This window comes from Cygnus atratus, chromosome 20, assembly GCF_013377495.2.
Source record: "Cygnus atratus isolate AKBS03 ecotype Queensland, Australia chromosome 20, CAtr_DNAZoo_HiC_assembly, whole genome shotgun sequence".
NCBI classification, from domain to species: domain Eukaryota; kingdom Metazoa; phylum Chordata; class Aves; order Anseriformes; family Anatidae; genus Cygnus; species Cygnus atratus.
The window spans coordinates 2,084,732-2,104,802 of record NC_066381.1 but is presented as its reverse complement, the minus strand read 5'-3'; the positions used below and the strand labels follow the sequence as shown (position 1 = coordinate 2,104,802).

Here is a 20,071-nt window from a genome sequence, read left to right as displayed (position 1 = left end):
CTCTGGAGTGATTTCTCATTTCTGTATAGCAGGAACACCCCACTAAATCAGGTGCCCAAGGTTAGACAGTGTGAGTACTTCAAAGCCACAACTAGACACAGTTCTGTGACTTCAGTGGAAAAAGTGCTCAGTTGTTGCTGGCCCCAGTGGGGCTGTGATTTAAATGTGCTGAAGTATACTTGCCTTGAGTGCCATCATTGATTTCCGCATGACTATGCACAGTACCAAAGGGTAAGGACATCTTGTTTAAGGTTCTTCTGTATAAGCATCATCAGTGGTGCTCCAGAGGGGGTAGACAGTGAGCACCTACCAGAGGGAGCATTTTCCCTCTGAAAAGAGATTGTGTTTTTTTCCAGTTAAGTGCTGGCTCCTCCCAAGCCTGAAGCCCAGAGCCAGGCTGGATAAAGTTGCCTGAAGTGCTTGCTATCCTGAGAAGTTTTTCAAGAACTGTTAGAAATCAGAGCAGAGAGTTCCAGGCACTTCAAAGTATTTGTTAATGAAATTTTGGCTAAAGCAATGTCTTAAAATAGAAGGTGGAATCAGCGCGTTATCTCAAAAAAAAAGACTTTTCCCTTAAATCCCTTAGAATTTATTAGGTGGGCGTGAGTAAAAAGGTTGGCTCCAATAAAAAAGCTAGCTTTGTAATGATTAGCAGGGGCCCAGTATAATTTAAGATATTCTTTACAGTTTATAAATATGGGCTCATAAAAAGCGTAGATATAAGGAAGCTGTGACTTTAAGTCATTAGAAGCCCAGTGGTTTGATAAAATAACAGGAAACAGACAATTTATTATGAGCAATCTCAGTAGCTCTGGATTATCTATAAAACTTTTATGGCCCTCCCCAAGTGGCAAGAGGCCATAAAACTTGCCTGAATGAGGGACTTGTTAATTTACTTGTTAAAGCAAATTAAAAATTTATAAGCGCTTTTAGGTAAATGAGATCTTCTCTCATTGCTGCCCTTGTGGGCTCAGGAGTCCTAGGAGGAAAGAAGTGGTTGCGCTCAAACATCACAGCAGAACAATAAAAGCTATTAAATTGGTTCAGTTTATTACTACAGAGCCAGGCAGCTGTTGCCATGGTTTGCTGTGGGATACTGGAGGTTGACAGCATGGCATTTCTGTGGCCTTAAAAAGAACATAATAACTCTACCTTGCAGCCACCCCGATGGCTCCTGCCATGCTTCGCTCCTTCCTCCGGTCCTCGCGTGGAGCTGTTTAAGGCAGACTGCTGCCTGCCGCAGAATCTCCTTCATTATTCCTCATCTTAGTTGTTGTAAAATAGGTTTATGAACGCCAAAAAAAACCTGCACACGATCTCCAGTTCCAGCTTGCCTAACTAGGACGCTTAACGGCAGAGTAAGCCATGTTTTATTCCAGCGCTCTGCTCTAACTCAGTGCAGTAGGGAGGAAGGAGGGCCTGGCAAGGAGAACGGGGCTGTGGGGGCATCTCTGAGCGGTCTTTGAAAGCTGCTAAAAGGAATTCAAGTGTTTCTCCAGATCACTTCAGTGACAGCTTCTTAGAGCAAATGCGTTCCAGCTGGAAGTACCACGAGGAGTTAGGCTTTGTCCTAGCAACTCCAGCTTACAAAAGCGCTATTACAAAACAAAGTTCCTATTGAAAAGTCTTAATATCTAGCAGAAGGCCTGCTTCGTGTAAGGTTTTGAATGAGGAGAGATCTGAATCAAGCTGCAGTGAACTTAACAAAGCCTTTCCTGAACCTTTCTTCCCTAAGCAGCTTGTCTCTACCTGTAGTTATTTGTGTTTTGTTCAGGAAGGATCTTTTACAGATCTAATATTATTTATACAATGAGTTAACAGCACTTCCAGGAGGGAACGAGTGGCATACATTCAAAAGGTTTATGTTGTGAGCACTTCAGGTGATCACTTCAGATACGTTTCAGGTGTCTTTTGAGACACCCAAAAGTTAGCCCGCCTGAATAGTCGTCTAAACACAGAGCACAGTTTTTAATGCACATTTCATCCTGATGTATTTCATTTAATATGCAATTTATGCCAGTATGATTTGTATATGATTCTTAATGGATATTGCGGGTGCTCTCCTTCAGAATAGGAAATAATCAGTGAGAGAAATGTGTGGAGTGCACAGAGAAAGTCTAAAAGCATGGTCTTCAAGATAGGTTTGAGAGAATTGAGGAAATTTAGTTTTTAAAAGAGAAAATGAAGGCACTGATAACAATGTTCAAACACAAGATAGCTGCAAAGAGCAAGGGAAAATCAGTTTGATGTATCCATGATAGATAGGATGAGGTAGTACCTCATGATAGTGTGATAGATAGGATGAGGTACCTACTGTTGCAGGTAGGGGATGTGGCTGAGACGTGAAGGATAGCTTTGTCCAGGGAAAGGCAGTGAAACACCGCACTAATTCACCTGCAGCAGTTGTAGAGGTCACTGGGGATCTTTAGCAGCAGTTTGGGATGGGTTGTGTCGGTGTGCCAGCAGCGATGCAGATACAGGTTGGCCCTTCTTGGTCCCAGAGGGATGGGCTATGGGATCGCTTGCGTCTGCATCTTTCTTTGCTTTTCTTTGATTTTATAATGCTGAGTCTCCTGAGCTCTCATAGACTGCAGTAGGTAAGATGAGTACTCAAATACTTCAGGCAATGCTGCCCCAAAGTCTTTATTTCCCATGTGGTTCCCCAGCAAGAGACAGATGTTTAGCAGGACGCTTTTCCTTCACGCTGCTAGACCAAACAAAAGCTTACAATCTCCAGGAATTCGAGTATAGCAATAGTAATATTCTGGCACTTCCATCACTCAATAGCTGTATTATAAATATTTCATGGAAAAACTGAATCATAAAAGTATTATTTTTGTAGCGTGCCAGGAGTAGATCCAGGCACTTGGAGCATAAAAAGTATGAAAGTCACATTTTAATATTGTGCTATCCTCACTAAGTACAGTGTTAGTCTGAAACTGTCTGACATAAAAATAAGGCAGCGTCTCCGAGGTGTATTAATGGTGCTTGTATGGCTAATGGTTACATGGCAAACTCCCAGTACATTCATTTTAGTGCGCACATTTCTCTGAACCAGATATGACTGGCTGGAAAGGTCTCTTGAAATCCCATATGGCCTCCCCAGGGACACCACTTCAGCCATATTTCATCAAACCAAAAGTGGATATAAAACGAGCCAAAGCTCGCTGCCTTCCAGTGGCATTACGCTCCTGCCTCTGCTAGGCACATCAGGAACTCCAAGCCCTAATCCTTGAAATTCGTCGTGATGACAGCGCTGGGAGCTGAACGACTAATCTTTCATGTCCTTTCATACCTAACTACTGTTCTGGTTCCAGGTTTTGAAAACCTGAATTCCAAATGGGTTTGTGGGTGTTCTGAGCCTTCCTGGGTCTGGCCCTTAACCTGCAATAAACCTGTTTCAACACAGAAAAAATCAAGTACTGACACAGAGGCTGCTTTGTTCAGGCTGAGCCTTTGAGACAGGTACAGTCGCATAGAGTAGGGCTCGACAAGGACATGAGGTGCTTTTATTGCAGAGGGCCTGTTGTGGAAGTGTGCGTGGAACTACACAGCTGTTGGGGGAAGTACGTTGAGCCCAGCGCGTTATTTCAGTTGGAGGGAGGGAGATGTCTTGGAACAGCAAACATCCATTCTTAGGGCATCAACTGGCAGGCAGAAGGCTCACATTCATGCCCCTTTTTGCTGACTTGGAGCAGTAACTAGGACGTAGGTCCCTTGTTCTGTGTAGATGCCTTTCAGACATTCCTTCGTGCACCACGAAGTCGCCATTGAACTCCACGGAATGAATCCAAGAGACGGAGTCCGGCAGTTGACTCCTTCCCTAAACCTGTGTTTAGTCAAGGCTTTTTTCGATGTTTATTAACTTAGGCTTGCAATTCAATGTTTACATAAATGACATGATTAAAAGCAAAACAGGAACCTGGACAGAATGTGGTTCCTGTTAAAATCATTGGGAGTTACTCACTAACTTAACCCTTTTGAAAACCAAGACACACATTGAGCTGAGCTACTTATGTTTAATGAAAGGCAAGCAAGCTATACAAGTCCACCAGGGACAGTGTTTGAATTTATTCCTTAAGGTATTTATTTACAGGGTTCATTCTACAGTAGCTAGGTGATGACAACAAATATTGAATAACATCAGCCCTTTGCCATACCCTGGGAGCAAGGAGAATGACTTGCCTAGGCTTAATTTAAATCATAATTTGCCAAATTGGTGAAGACCTGCAGAAAATTCATCAGTAGTTCTAAGCTGCATGTCTGATTAGGGAGCAGATGAATTAGATGGCTCGGTGTCTGTGGTATAAAGACTTTCTTTTTTACAGCAACTAGTTTTTGCATGGGTACAGCTTTGATGAATACTACCCTATGTTCTTATCACAAATGAGCAAAGGAAATATAAATTAGAAGCTCATAAATATCAGACTCTAGTTGCCTTTGAAGAACTTTTATTTCAGTACAGTTTGCATGGGAATGGTTTTGTTGCTTTCAGAAAATGAATTTGTTTTTGGCTAGATTGCAAGTAATGCGTAAGCCATAACATTTTAAGTAGGTGTCCTTCTTTATCTGAAGTAGATAAAAAGAGACATTGGATCTGTGAGGGGTTAATTCATATGTTCTAAATGAAAATGGAATTAGAAAAATGAATTCCCTTCTAACATCTCTACTCGGTGTGCAGATCAAAGCCATCATAGGAGTAAATTTATGTCTGATAGTGTGGACGGTTTCAATGCACACTGGCGAAATATCATGCTGATTGCTGATTGAAAACAGTTGTTAATTCTCTACTTCACTAAATTCAGAGTGGAAAAACTTTCCTTAATAAAGAACAGATTGAAGAGAACCAAGACCTTACTGTGTGGAAATTAATGGCAGATGCATATACTGGTAGTTAAAATGTTTCATTAGATGTTAATGTCTTGCTGTGTTTTTAATTGTTCAGAAATTAGCCTCTAGAATATTAAAACCATCTGTTTGTTATCATGATGAAACAGAATACTTAAATAGTTATTAATTTTGTGGGCCTTTTTTTCCTTGTCTGCAAAACTTTGATCTGTTGAGATTTCTGTGGATGCTGGATGCAGAAGTGAAAAACAATTTTAAAACACCTTGGTGCCCAAAATATCTGCATTTGTTGCCTGCCACCCATATTTTGCATGCCTGCTTTATTTCACAAATTATTGTTCACTAAGGAGAAGCTGACGTTTTTTAGTGCATAGAAGGAGTGTGCTGATGCTTGCTGAGCCTGTGTAATGGTTGATTTAAACTGTAATATGGTACGTTTTCACATGCTGATACTTAATTTTTAAGTCTTGTGGGTCATTTTAAAGCCCAAATACTTCAAAGCATGGCAGGGCTTCCCAGTAGATCCATCAGTGCAGAGCTTTATCTTCCTTCATTTCCAATTATTTACAACTATTTTTCATTTTGTTAGGATGGAGTCTGGGGGGAATTGGCAGTTTTGGGACATTTTTTGTGTGTATGTGTGTTTTAGTTTTTTTTTTTTTTCTTTTTTAATTTTAATCATGTAGATGAACAAGAGTAGGCTTCTTATAGGTCGTAATTCAGTTGATGTATTTCAAGTGTAATGGTAAAGATGTGTTGTTTTTTTTCCTCAGCTGAGATAAATTTAAGCAAGTGCTTAAGTCCTGTCTTGTGGGGAGGCCAGAGCATGTATGTTCCATGCACAGCTCTCCATTGCGAAGAGCACAATTTATAATGCATTTTGTAATGCTTTCTATATGTGACTTAAGTGTGAAAATTTATTCAGCGTGTCTAAACATTACTTAGAGAACCATTAGCATATCTTTCTGAGTGATTTTTGACCTTTTCCTGAATAAGCACTTTAAAAATTATTAAATGCTAGGATGAGGATTAATTCAGCTAACCATAATTTGATAGTAGTCCCGTGTTATACGTTTGTTTTTTTTTTCACTTGCCTTGAAAGAATAACAAAGTTCTTCTTACCTAGCATATGACTATGTTTTCAAGGTGGGTTAGTTTAATATGATATTAAAGCATATGAAAGAGAAGTTAAATTGTTTTTAATCAGTATAAGGTAGACAAATTATCTGGGAAGTAATCATAGTGGACACCCAGTTCTCTTCAATGGATTCTGCATTCCCTAAATCAGTGGAAATGTTCCTCTTGACTTCAGTGGGCACTGGATCTTGCCCCAGTTCCTTGCCTTTCTGTTGAGGCTGCCAGTGGAAGGACTAATACCACTAGCTGTCAGAATGATTTTCCGGAAAACAAAGCTGGTTTTGGACTTTGGCTGAGGCATCTGACTCATGAGATCTATCAAACATTAAATCACCTTTGGTCACTGTTGACAAGGGATGGACTCCATGATGTACCAGGAGATTTTTTGACATTTGCCAATATGAGAACTCATAATTTCAATTGGCAAAAGTAGTCCAAGGTGAAAGCACAGTGCTGCAATATATTTTATGTTATTTCTCAGGATGAGAAGAGAGGTAAGCAGAAAAAAAAAAGTAGATATAAAACAAAGCCAAAAAAATGAACTGATATTGTTAGGAGTTCTAAGGCATTCTGAATTTGTCAAAATAGCTGCAGCTCTTGTGTCTAGAGCAAACAAGGTTTAAGTCATGAAGTCAAACTGGTTTAAGGAAGTGGTCCTTCAGCATTTCTTTTCCTGGTAGTGCCTGAGGGCAGTCCCTGCTGCCCCTTCCCAACATTTTTGTCTCCCGTGTGCCAAACCAGAGAATTCACCTGGGCTAGACGCAACCCAGGAAAAGAAGAAGAAAATAATCCGGTCATTTCTAACCTGGCTGAGATCACTGCAAAGCCCGACCCAGGGAGCCTCAGAGGTGTGGGGAAAAGCAGCCTGTAGCGGATGGGTAACATCAGGGACGGGCAGAAAAGGTGCTGTGAAACTACAGCCTCGGGTACAGAAAAATTGTGACTTGCTAGTGCCAAACAGACCAGTGTTACAGAGCAGCACCCAGGAGCACTGGCAATCTGTGTGCAGCCTGAAACGCTGAAATATCTTATTTTGTTCAAAGAGCTTCCCTCCACAGAGGGTGGGACACACAACACAAAGGTTCCTGTAAGTGGCAGCTTGCCATCTATCAGAAGCTAATCCAGATTTAAACAACTTAAACAACAGTTCCTCCCTTTGCTTTTCTCCTGAGTTATTTGTGATGACTAGCTTCTCTTCATCTCTAAACCCATCTCCACATCAATGACAGCTGCTAATGAATTCAGATGGTTCATTCCCATCCCTTCTGTGCTTCTTCAAATAGATTTTCTTTGCCAGATACTTCAGCTCCCCTTTCCTGCTAACAAATTGGTACTGAGGTATATTATTATGACTTTTGCTTCTATCATTCAAGCAAGGAGAAAATACAATACGCATAGACATGAGTTATATGTCAAAAATGCTTTTACTCTTCCCTCTCCGTTCCATCACATTATTAAATTATAGAGAAATGCTATCATAATAGCCTCTTGGCCAAGTCACAGAGAGCAGAGTTATGGTTCCCTTGATAAATTGCAAAACATTATTAAGTTTTGCTCTCTGGGCTGAGAGTATTGGCATAAAAGGACATCAACCACAGTCATATTGGTCTTGATTGCTGCTTAATTGCTGCTTGTTTGTGTTAGAGATCATGTGGTTTGATTGATCTTGCCCTGCTTTTGTCATTATAGTTACAACTTCCTAGTTTTCTCCTTGTACAGAGACCACAGCATGACTTTTAAATCTTGAATAATTTATATGACTGGCCAGTTAAACGGCTTAAAATAGTATTATATTTTTAAGCCGATAGCTCAACCTTCAAATCATTATTTATGCAACCAAGTTATTAAATATTTATTCTGGGCTTATATCGAACTTTGAAATAACAGGGCTCTTTTTAAGTAAACAGTAGCAAACAACTTGAGGTCCATCCATGAATACTGATATTTCCTCCTTCGAGTCATTTATTTGCTTCTGTAACGTTAGCTGGGTGTCAGTTGAGTGGTCTACACTGAGGGGAAAAAAGGATGGCGATAGCCGTGGCTTAGTTCAGGTGAGCGAGTAGTGTCATTTCAGTCTTTTTCAGGCTCTGTTTGTGGAGCTGCAGTACTGTTAAACTTGTTGACCTGGCCTGCTTGCTTTTTGTTCCATCATGTGATTCATTTTATCTTCCTAGATACTTAGATATTTTTCCAGTAGGTTATACATTTCAAAGTCAACCAGAGGCCAAGCAGAGTCCTTACGGAGTTGGATGTCAGCAGCCTTGGGCAGAATGGGATAGCATTTCTGTTTACCTCTCCCTTTCCCACAGATTCAGAGTGAAGGCAGGGTGGTTGCCTCTGCTTTCCTACCTCACCTGTCCTTGCTGTACAACAGAAATGAGGGCTCCTCAGAGATGTAGGGCTGAGGTGGGACAGACTCCCCAAATCCATAGGCCAGACCTGCCACTGAAGCAAGAGGTGGTAATGGTCTAACAAGAAGGATCTGGAAAGTCATCCTTCAGGTTGCCAAGAGCTCTGAAAAAGGCTTTTCTCAGCCACAGTGCTGGGGTAGAGCTGCCAGCTTGGTTCTCTACGTTTTTCATATGAGCAAGCTTAAAGGCAACCACAAACCCCAGCCCCTGGTGGATGCCCTTGCAGTGAACACCTCTGTGCACTGCTCCTGGTGGGATATGCCCAGGGCTCAAGCCAGGTAGGCAACTGCGTTAAAAGGTCATGTCTTTGCCCATGGAACTAAAATCTGCTTGTGGGACATACAAAACGGGAGCTTAAGCTGAATAATGTGTAGGACTTGTGCCATATGTGGATCAGTCTGTGAGTACAGGTGTCCGTGCAGGCAGGAGTAGGCACTAGAGCAGCTGTGCTCCAGAGGTGGTTTTTAGCAGTACAAAGGGATGTTTTCCTGACACAGAGGTAGTGGAGAGCCCTGGAAATCCGAGGGGGGATACAAATGAGCTCAGCAGAGGGACTGAGTAAATATCGAGAAGGACAAATCGATTCTACCCCGATGGCCATGGCTTTGGCTGCCTCTGAGCAGACCGGCTGGGCTCTCATCCTTTATCCTCCTCTTTGTACCCTGCGAGACTGGGCTATGGAAGCTGCTTGGGGAGATTGATCGGTACAATGGAGTGCTTTGCAAGGTGTAATTTTAAAGGCTGTATTTCTCACTGTGCAACCATCAAAATGCAAAGGGTCAGAAGAAGCCTATATTTTTTTGCAATTCAGCTTTTAAAGTGTGCAAGAAATACGCTTCATTTGTTGCAATTGCCAACAGCTTGCTGTTTCATACCATTCTTAACAGGAGCTGGGGAACAGAGCAAGTCTGTTACACTTTATATGTTGTATAATGTATGTATGATTCTGAGGTGTGATGAGTTTATGCCAAATTTATCTTCGATTTCTGCATAAACAGCACAGAAAAAAAATGATGGGCTGCATTCCCTTTGTAGCTTAGATAAAATAGAGCTACAGAGCTACTTCAGGGTACCTTCTGTGTGCTATATATCTAAGGTTGCCCAAGCATATAATGAAGGAGAAGAGGATCTGGAAATAAATGCCCATTCTCTTCATCCCCCACCCCCGCTCTGGCAAGGATGCTGTTTATTCTTAGCCGTTGTGGCTTCTGCTGTTGCTGCTGCGAGCAGATCCCAGTCACTTGGTGTTTCTGCAATAACAATGCTAGATAGCCAAATTCTCCCCGGGAGGAGTGGGGTGTAGCTGTTTCTTCCATGAGGATCTCCCCCATTCATGGTAGCAGGGGATGAGTTCCTCTGCTCCGATGTATTGAGCAAGTGCAGCAGCAGACTCTGGATCAGCTCAAAGGCAGCAGGAAATGACTGTCAGTGCTTTAGTATAAGTAAGTTAGACACCCTTGTTCTGTATCACAGAGCTAATTAGGTAATTGTTTATAGTTACTTACTCAAGTTCTATTAGATTTGGATTTGTTGTCGACAGGAAATAGGAAAAATACATGTGTTTATTCTTGGTTTTTTAAAAAGAATTTTTGAACAGGAAAATCACTTTCTATTCTCAGTAGAGACAGGAAGGAAACAAAAGACAAAATCTTCACTTTGTTGGTCTACCTCCCTTTACCACACAGATATGCAAAATAAACTAGCTTCATCTTCTGGTAAGGATGTCATATCCCAGGGCGATGGCATGTAGGCCCTGATTCTTGGTGGCTGTGCATTGGTTGTTGTAAGATTAAATATCAAGACATGCACAGAGAGCCTCTCCAAATGTTTTATTGTATCTCTCAGGTAACAAGATTTTTCTTCCCTGGTGTGAAAAATGTCTTTGTGTTAATATTGTTCAGAGTGCACACTCGGTGTGAATTCTTTTTTCATATTTACTGCCTAAACTTGTGCATTGTAAATATTCTTCCTCCTCATTATCTCACCTCTGATTTGCTTTCCTTGTACTGCTCCTTTGTTTAGCTATTCAGACAGAAGTTGTGGCAGTGAACATAGCTTTGCTGGAAATGCAGTGTAGAGGTCTTGCTCCAGACCTACGGCTGCCATGTTAAACCACCTTTAAAGTTTTGGGTGACATGTAAGTGCTGTGTAACTAGTATTAGTCTAACTTGTGTCAGTAGCAAGATAGATTTAAAGGAAAGCATTTAAATGAAAACTGTTAATCATTGTTTAAATCACAAGTAACAAGCCTGGATTTACATTGTTTTTTTTCTTGCTAAGCAGCTCTGCGTTTATTTGTTTTCATACAGCCAGATTTGTTCGCAGTCATTGATAAAGTGTTTTCTTTGTAATCAAATACTCAGTCCTGCATGAAATCTGCTGCTGTTCTTTTCTGACTAATGGAAGGCACTTCAGGGGTGTGGGTTTGGCAGGGACCAGCTTCTTAGGCTGTGCTTGTGCCATACTCACAAAGAGAATGTTCCTGCCATGCCTGTGGGGCTGTGTGCTGCGAGCCAGGGAGCTGGGACCTGTGTGTGAAACCTCAGCAGACCAGGAAAGTTAAAGACATTTTCTTCTTTATTCTAGATATCATATAAAAAGCAGCACCCTTCAACTGAACAACGTTTAACTCATCCACTGATGTTAAACTTCTGATTTAACTTAATCCACTGATGTTAAACTTCTGATTTTTATAATCAGTTGTTTTGTAGTTTAGAATCAATCATGTTTCAACGTGAATTGTCCCATTTTGAAATGAAACAATTAACAGATTTTGAGGTGAAAGCTATGTTTGAGTGCAAAATAATGCAACAGTACATATTTTAATTTGCTGCTTCTTTTTCCACCCTGATGAGTGGGTGGGGGTTAGTGGGAACCGGAGTTAGGTTTTGCTTCCCAAAGCATATCAAAGCTGGTCTCCTTGGAGCGTGTGGTCACCCTGACATTGGAATAAACAAGTGGGTAAAACCCATCAGGTAGTCAATGTGTCAGCTCCACAGCAAGGTGCTGGAGGTGCTCCCTCTGCTCGGGCTACACATCACCTTCAAAGGCATCTGATGCTACAAGGCGCAAGCAGTCCATCCCCTTCTGGACCCCCAACCTCACACAGGTGTCTGGCGGTGCCCACTGCTCTGGCTCCCTCCCCAGCAGGTGGTTAGTGCAGCCAGCACAGTGTGACATTGCTCCCTGCAACCACAGGTCCTCTCCGGCCCCACAGCACCCTCCCTCCTGCTTTATGTGCCACAAGCTAGGCTCCTCCTCTTCCAAGCCCTAAAGAACCACCGATGGATTCATGATAAATCATGCTGAGACTGTCCAAGCTGCTAACAAAGACCATAGTGAGTGCAGCTCGGCTTACCCTGCACAGGCAGCAGAATTGGCTCTTGTTCTCTGGCCTTTGGCCACCCAGAGCAGCAGGCAGCCATGGGCAACTGCCTGATGTGCTGGTGCTTCTGCCTAGATCCACGTGTGCCGCGCTTGGGGAGAAATCTGTGATTCCCAGTAGCGACAAAAATTTGCATGTTCACAGCCTGGCTTGAGTCTGGGCTGCTGGGGAAAGCCCAGAGAGCAAAATGCAAGCAAACTTGGTGTATGAAGGAGCAGATAGAAATGTCCTTGTATGTGTAGGCTGTCAGTGTGGTCAGGACAAACTTCTGCCGTGGGTCTGGGACGGGGCTGTTCCTGTTGAGGCTTTCTGGAGTCAGGAAACATCGCTAATGGAGAAGTGACAAGTCTGTTCACCAGCTGATCTGAGCTAGAAAATATATTCATCCAGGTGGGAGATGGATCAGACCAGTTTTGGACTACCTTGCTCTTGCAAAAGCTGTGTAAATAAAGAATGACAGGCAGAACTGAAAGCATAATTCCCCTCCTGCAGTAGGGTTATGCCATCCCTTGGAGAGCAGGTGTCCTCTTCCTCTAGGGCTCTGGTAAAGGCTTAGCTTGCTGGCTGCGCTATAATACGGAGAAGTGTTAGCATTCATAACTTTAAAGTATAATGTAGTGAAATAATCCTTTAATTCCATATGGTGTGGAAACTCAGGTGCCTCAAAACTATACCATAGCTTGGATTTACTGCTGCCAAATGGTATGGGGTCTTAAATTAAAATATATTAAAAAAAAAAAAAAAAGCTGAGAAGAGCCACATTAGGGTGTTTTTGACATGATATATAAGCTCTGTGAAAAAGGCTTTAGCTAAATTCTCAGTAGGTTTATTTATTTTGCTTTTTGTTATGTGCTAACCAGGCACCGCTACTATGGAATTATCTGAAGTGGCTTAGGGATCCAGCAAAGCAAGCTGCAGTCCTGAGAGGATGATGCTCTCTGTAGCTTGGGGCTCAGCTGCCTTTTTGTTCCTCCTTATGCCTCTTAACATGATCGACTATCTCTGTCCTTCATTCTTTTCCGTTCTGAGACAAAAGGCAACAGAGTGCCGTGTTGTTATGGGTTATCTTCAGGAGCGTTTTATGGCTTACATCCCCCATCCCTTCCTCATTTCACAGAAATGTCTGACAAATGTAGTAACAATAGCACTTTTCTTGGAGATCTATCCACTATCCTACTCCTAAGTCTGTACATTTAGGTCTACTTCACCCTGTGACTTTGAATGCCAGTATGAAGAGTAACAGAGAGCTTCTTCCCCTGGACACAGGTGCATATTCAGTTTACACTTTTGCTGTCACCAAACAGGGCTGAGTATTTTCCTGGTGGAAAAACAGTTCTATAAGATTTCAAGTCACCTGAAAATCTCTCCATGCCCTGAAACAAGACTCTTATTTATCAGTTTCATTCTGATGTTTTTACATTTATTTCAATTTATTCATCACTGTAGCAATGTCTGGCCAGTTTCTTTGTGATCTTTAGGCCAGAGATAGTCTCTATTTTTCCTTCATCAAGCGGTCGCTGTCAGTGTCACTATTTCATACATCTTCCCCCATCCCAGTGCTATCTCAGCAACCCTCTAAAGGCGTTACCTCCTTCGCTGCAGTTGCAGCTCAGTACCCATTTTGCATCGCTCTGCAGGGCAGCACAGGGTGATAGGTGCCCAGCAGTTCGATTCGGTCCATGAGCAGCTGCCTGCTTGACCGAGCTGTGGGGAGGCATTAAAACTGGCTCGGCGTTAACCCTGGCTAGGGGCTGCTGCGTGCCCACTGCTCTACTCCCCCTCCTCAACAGGGCAGGGGGAGAAGATGCAAGAGCTTGGGGGTCAAGATAAAGACAGGGACATCACTGACCAATGACTGCCACAAGCAAAGCAGACTTGACTTGAGGAAAACTAATTCAATGTGTTGCCAATTAAAACATATTTGGATAGTGGGAAGCCAATTAAAACACGTTCCTTCCCTGGCTTTCCCCGCCAAGCAGTGCAGGGGTTGGAGAATGGGGGCTGGGGTCAACCCGCGACAGTTCCTTGCTGCTGCTCCTCGTTCCTCACAGCTTTCCCTGTGGGTCCTTCCGACAGTTCCTTGAGGAAGAAGCGGCTCCAGCATGGGCTCTCCACAGGCCCTGGTTTCTTCACCAGGGCCCCCACCCTCACCCACTCTCTCCGGGCTGTGGTGGAATCTCGGTCCTGGTGCACCTCCTGCTCTGACCTGGGTGCTCACAGGACTCCCTCTTACTTTTATTTCCTCACACTCCTCAGCTTTTTGGTGTTGTTTTCTGCCCATTCTTAAATACATTTTCACAGAGGTGCCACAGGTGTTGCTGACTGGCTCGGCTGTGGCTGTGGTGGGGCTGCCTCAGAGCTGGCTGGAGCCAGGCCCAGCCTCTCCTCACAGCTGCCCTGCTGGCCCCCAGGCTCCAGAAGACTTGTGTCCATACATGAGGTAGGAGTGAAACCCCAGGTGTGTGGGGGTAGTTTGTTTTTTTTTTCCCCCCCTCTATGCATGCACTCTGGCAGTGGAGCCCCCTCCCCATTAGAAATGGTTGTTGTATCCCCCAGAGCTGTGAGTGCCTTTGGGCCCAGTTGTGTGCTGCGTACTCTGCAGTCCGCTCCAGGGAAACTGTCCCTGCTAAAAAATAACACTCTAAAAGGACCTGTTTGGGAGAGTAGGGAAGACATACAATTATTTTAACTTTCTAGAGAGGGCCTCAGGTGTGGGGAGATGGATTCAGAAATAAAACCTGCTGCTGAGTTCCAGCCCTGCAATTCAGCCAGCAGCCATCCTTCCACGTCTTTTTTTTTTTTTTCCCTTTACCTTTCTTACTTTTAATAGAAAAAAGAATGGTTATCCAGTTATGCTTGACTTTCAGTATCCTCCAGCAGACTTAAAGGCATTACAAACTAATAGGTTCTTTAGTAAGGTAAAAGCTTTCCAGCAATACGATGTGATGATGCTGAGAATTTCCAAAAAATCCTGGAAAAGTTGTGAAGATGTGGGTCCTGGCCCTGTGCCTTACAGCGTGGGCAAGCGGGCTCAGGTTATTGGTTCTCACTTTGCTGCCTGTAACCGTCTTCTGTGCTCGAGGAGACCTTGTGGCTGTGCAAGTTCTTTGCGAGCCAGCAGTGCCCTGTGTGTTCAGGGTTTTAGATCTAGAAATCCTCTATTTTCTCTTCATGAGACTCATGTGAGATCCTAATGTGTGGATAAATTCATTCCCACTGAAAACATGGAGCCAAACTTGCTTTTTGCTGTCCTTTGTTCTTGGCTCAGTGCAAATATGGAAGAGCAACGTCTGTGTTAACGTGGGAGAGTCCTCAGGAGGTGCTTGTGTGGACATCATGGGAGACCCTGCTGGCTTTGCTTTTTTCACGGGACACCCTGACGAGAATGATATAGGAGGAAGAGTTGTGAATGTAGCACTTCAAATATCTTCCAAGCAGGAAAATTTGCGTTTTCTCGGGGAAGCTCCTTTTAGGGATCCTGTGTGCTGCAGAGCAATGCATCAAGTGCCTGCAATGTAACTGAAAATCCAGTCTCTTATTTGCAGACCTTTTTTAGCAGTGCTGTGTTATTCCAGCATCACTTCAAGTGGTTGAATGTGTGTGAGTAGACTGAAATGAACCATTGCCTTTCCACATTAAGTGTTCTCATGTGCGTTTGTGTGTAACTTTAAGTTCTTCAAGAAGACAATGGGCACATTTCCATGCTCTCTTTTTTTATTTCCTTTTATTTTTTCTTTTAAATTTAGCACAGATTGATGGGTTTTGGAATAAAATGTAAACCCTCAACAGTTTGGCGTATGGAGCAACTCAGGAAAAAAAGACAGGAAAATATGGAAAGCTTATAAATCTGAACTTGGACTTACTTCTGAGTTTTCTGTCTGGTCTATGCAGTTAACTTTGTTCCTACAGAGTTTGAAACTTGGATATCTCAGTCATATTCTCTTATTCTTTGTAAATTGTGTCCAGAAGAATAGCACCTCTGGGTTTCTCTTCTCTTCTCTTCTCTTCTCTTCTCTTCTCTTCTCTTCTCTTCTCTTCTCTTCTCTTCTCTTCTCTTCTCTTCTCTCCTCTCCTCTCCTCTCCTCTCCTCTCCTCTCCTCTCCTCTCCTCTCCTCTCCTCTCCTCTCCTCTCCTCTCCTCTCCTCTCCTCTCCTCTCCTCTCCTCTCCTCTCCTCTCCTCTCCTCTCCTCTCCTCTCCTCTCCTCTCCTCTCCTCTCCTCTTCTCCGTAAATAGCTAGAATTTACAATGTCAGAAGTATAAAAATGAGTTATTACGATTAGTGTAAAACAAACAAAAAACCCTAATGCATGACAATTTTGCACAAAATAAATTGAAGGTCTAAAAAAAATAAAAAAATTGAGACTGCAAAAAATTATTCAGACCCCAGTTACAGTAACAGTTTTTCCATCACTGTGTGCTTGTTGACAAAAGACTGAGTCAGGGAAATTTGATCCATTTTCCTTTGGGTGGTTGAATTTTAAATCTGGGACCATAAAATTACGGTACACAGTGGTCCTAGATAAAATCTGCGAGTTACATATGAAGTATTAGACTTCCTGAATATGTTATCCTCCCCTCCACCTCCAAAAAATCTTACCTAAATCCATTACATCTGTCTGATAAACCGTTCTATTTGAAATAAAAATCTTTTTACTTGAGATTTTCTGGCTGAGCTGTGGAATATTTAGTTTATTTATGAAATTGTGTTTGATAAATAGCTCTAGTTCTTATAGTTCTTATGTCACATTTTTTTTTAAGTTGAGAGTATACCTGTGCTTTTTTTTTTTCAGTTGTGCTCATGCATTACAACTCAGTTGTTTGTCTAAGCCCTTAGTTTCTTAGTTTTATGTATTTTTTCTTCTTCATTTTTTTTTGACTGATAGGGAACACACAGAACTGCCTTTTTTACCCAGTATAGATGTCTGCCAAACATTTGACCTTCTCACTCCTGACGGAGGAGGTATAGGGTTTGGGTGGTTTTCCTGGGTTTCCTGCAGCTTCTCCGCTCTTTTGAGCATCTGTTGTGGCTTTCCTGCTCCCATCTGAGCTTTGCTGCTCTTCAGTGCCCACCGGCTTATCTTTCAAGTAACGGGATTTCCTCTTGCTGGGACAATGTCAAGGGAATATCATCCTGTTCTTGCTGTCATCACACCTGTGGTGGAGGAGATGCCACAGGCCTGGGAGTGGAAACCCCAAAGGACAACCAGTTGTTTTCTGTGGCGTCGAGCAACCAGGGCACAAAGAGTACCAGGAAAGAGTTGGTGCACTAATGCCACGTGGGTCTTAGTTTAATGAATGAAACCTATTGGAATAAGTAATATAAAAGAATATCAATCAACTATACTTGTTGAACCTTTGCCTATTGTTTTTATTTTGTTGTTTTTTTCCTTACCAAAACGGGGACTAAGGGATGAAGGTGAAGCAGTGCACATCCCAAATATGCACGTGCAGTTTGCTCTTGCCCAGCTGACTGCAGTGGAAGGGAGAAATCGATAATAACCGTGGGGTTGAGGGTTCTTTGTGCATTCCTGTAGTGCACCTGGGAGAGAGGAGCAGCGTGTATGCAGTTGTGAATATGTGTCTGGGCTATATTGAATAGAAGTGCGCATCTTGTGCCTATAAAAGAGAATGCATGTCAATTGTTGTGTGCTTGTGCAGCATGTTTTTGGGTAAACTGGAATAAAATGATAAGAGAGAGAAGGAAGGGGAAAAAGATGGTGGAGAGAGTTTGTGGAGAAGGAACTTTTGCTCGCCAGTCATGAAATGGAGATGAGTGTGATTTCCTATTTATTTGCAGTCAAATAGAAATTACTATGAATTTATTAGCAGTTGGGATAAGTTATGGGAGTTCTTTGGTATTTGCTTTAAGAATGTTGGTAAGTGTGCTAGGTGTCTCATAAAATACTTCATTAGGTACGTCACCAGGTATTTTCTCTGCATCTGTCTCTGCAGCCAGTATTTATTTATGATTTTAAACCTAAATTTCTAAAATTGACTTTTTGTCAGTGTTAACACCTGGAGTAAACAGTTTTCACGGAAACTCAACAAGGTGTCAACAAAGCTTAAGCCATATTTTAATATATTGAAGCAAAATATAGGGAAAGTTATGTTAAAAGAAATATATACAGTTTCAGCATTGCAGTAGATGTAGTTCATAACTTCTTCTTGTTGTGTATATGTGTATGTGCTTGTGGGCTTGTGTATAATGTACGTATGTGCTAGATGTTACAGTGAATGAACGGTGCGCTGCTGTTCTAACATGTTGGCCTGCACAGCCTGCAGTGTGAGGGAAAGCTTACACAGATGTTCTCAATTCTCCTGAAAATATAGTTTATATATTTCTTGTCCTTATTTATCACCATGCCAGTAAAGTTCATTAAAAGTGTTTGAAAGGCAAAAAACCTCATTACGTGATAAATAGATGGTGATGTTTTATGAACACAGAGGTTAGCCAGGAAGTTGTTACGGTACCAGACAATGTTAGGGGCTAGTCCAGCACTGGCTGTTCTCTTGTCTCGGAAGATTTCCATTGATCTTAAACCCTCAATATTCCTACACTGTGATAAGGAAGGGATTGATCCCACACGTGCTTTGTTGTGATGGTAACTTGGTAAGAATAAATTGAGAAGTGTAAAAGTTCCCAAAATGAAGGTCTTCAACTGTGGTCTCCTTGGGATGTGAATGTTGCCTCTCTCTCCCCTGGCCCGCTCATGAGCTGTGTGCCCGTGAGCTTGCTCTGCTCTCAGCCTTCGTGGTCTCCCTGAGGTCCTGCCTTGGCACCGAGGCCGCAAGGTGCCAGTGGCAGCCCTGCGAGTGCCATGTAAATGCTGCTTTGTGTAGCTATGGGCCTGGGTTAAAGAAGAGCAATAGACAAGGGGACTTAAACTCAACAAGGCTAAACTCTTGCTTTCTCTGTTTTTTTTTTTTATCTTTCTTACAGCTCAAGCCAGGTCAAAACAGTTGCCGAGACAGCGACAGTGAAAGCGCCAGTGGGGAATCGAAAGGTTTCCATCGAAGTAGCTCTCGGGAAAGACTCAGTGACGTAAGTAAAGCTCCTGCAGCCAAATACTGTTCTGATTAACCCTGGTGTAGTTTTCTGAGGGGCATAAATTGTAACAGGATTTAGTCTCTGGGATGGTTTGTTGCTAAAATCCCCTTCCCTCTCAGGGGTGAAAGGGGAAGAAGTAACTGAAATCTCCTGCCTCAGTTCAGTAAAATTCGTAGTTTGGTACGATGTCCAGCTGTGTGAAAATGCTCATTCATTTTGAAATAGTTGAAGGCCATTTAATGAAGTTTAAATGCTCTACGTAGTTGAGAAGTGAGATGGCCTCTTTTCTCCCCCAGAAGGGGAAGGAAAAGAATATATTTCTCTTTGGGGTAAATGCTGTCTTTATGGAAAGTATTAGGGTGTCTAGAGACTCAGATAACTTATATCTAATGAACTGATATAACATGGCCAACAATAGCATAAGCTCTGCCTTTATTGCTCTACGTAAACTCTGGAAGGTCCTAAGATGGCAGCTCTGCAGAGAATGTTTTTCTCTAGTGAAGCATGCGGAGCATTCACTGAATGACACGAGCTATTCTGACATATGAATAAATACAGATATCTATCTGTTGCTGCAATTAGATTATTATTTATTATGTGTACCATCACAATCCTTGAGTGTTTTAATCATGGCTCTGGGTCCTCTGTGCTGCAGTGTTTTACAGCACAGAAAATAACGACAGCCCCTGTCCCAAAAGAGTATGAGTATCTAAAGTGGGGATTTCGTAGGTCAGATCCTTTTCTGGTAAAAGCATAGCTACATCAGTCAGACTAATTTGTATCAGCCAGCAATCTGGCCCTACTTTTAACTAACCCACATTTTGGAAATGGGGATTTTATCGATAGCATGTCCATGTAGATTTGGATGACAGATACCAGATGGTGTCCTCTGTAGGCCAGCCCAATAAAACTGAATTGAGCAGATTTTAAAAGCAATACCTTTGTAAAGAATACGTTTTGTTTTGTGAATTTAAGCCTGGAGGCACACAGCTAGCCGTTTTTGCTGAGTTGTGCATATTGCTGGAACAGACACCTGGTTTTCTCTGTGAAGGTGTAAAATCTGTTGCGCTCTCTTTCCTCTTCCCTTTGTCACATTATTTTAGGGGCCCATTCCTTCCCTGGAGCCACCCTTTATGGGTACATTGAGTTAGACACTTCAGAGCCTACCCTTCACAGCGGTCAGGTGAGGGCAGTGTCAGTGCTGTAAGATAACTTTGGAAGAGGAGAGTGAAACCAGAGGA

At 42.5% G+C, this 20,071-nt stretch overlaps 1 protein-coding gene across 4 annotated transcripts in view; it reads left to right on the top strand.

The window, feature by feature from the left end:
* The window catches only part of AUTS2 (activator of transcription and developmental regulator AUTS2), a 762,050-nt gene that overhangs the window by 317,359 nt on the left and 424,620 nt on the right, over positions 1-20,071 (top strand). For all 4 annotated transcript variants that reach the window (XM_035559290.2, XM_035559288.2, XM_035559289.2 and 1 more), the window contains exon 3: positions 18,723-18,824. In XM_035559290.2, coding sequence (XP_035415183.1) covers positions 18,723-18,824 — 102 coding nt within the window. The remainder of the gene's footprint in view (positions 1-18,722; positions 18,825-20,071) is intronic.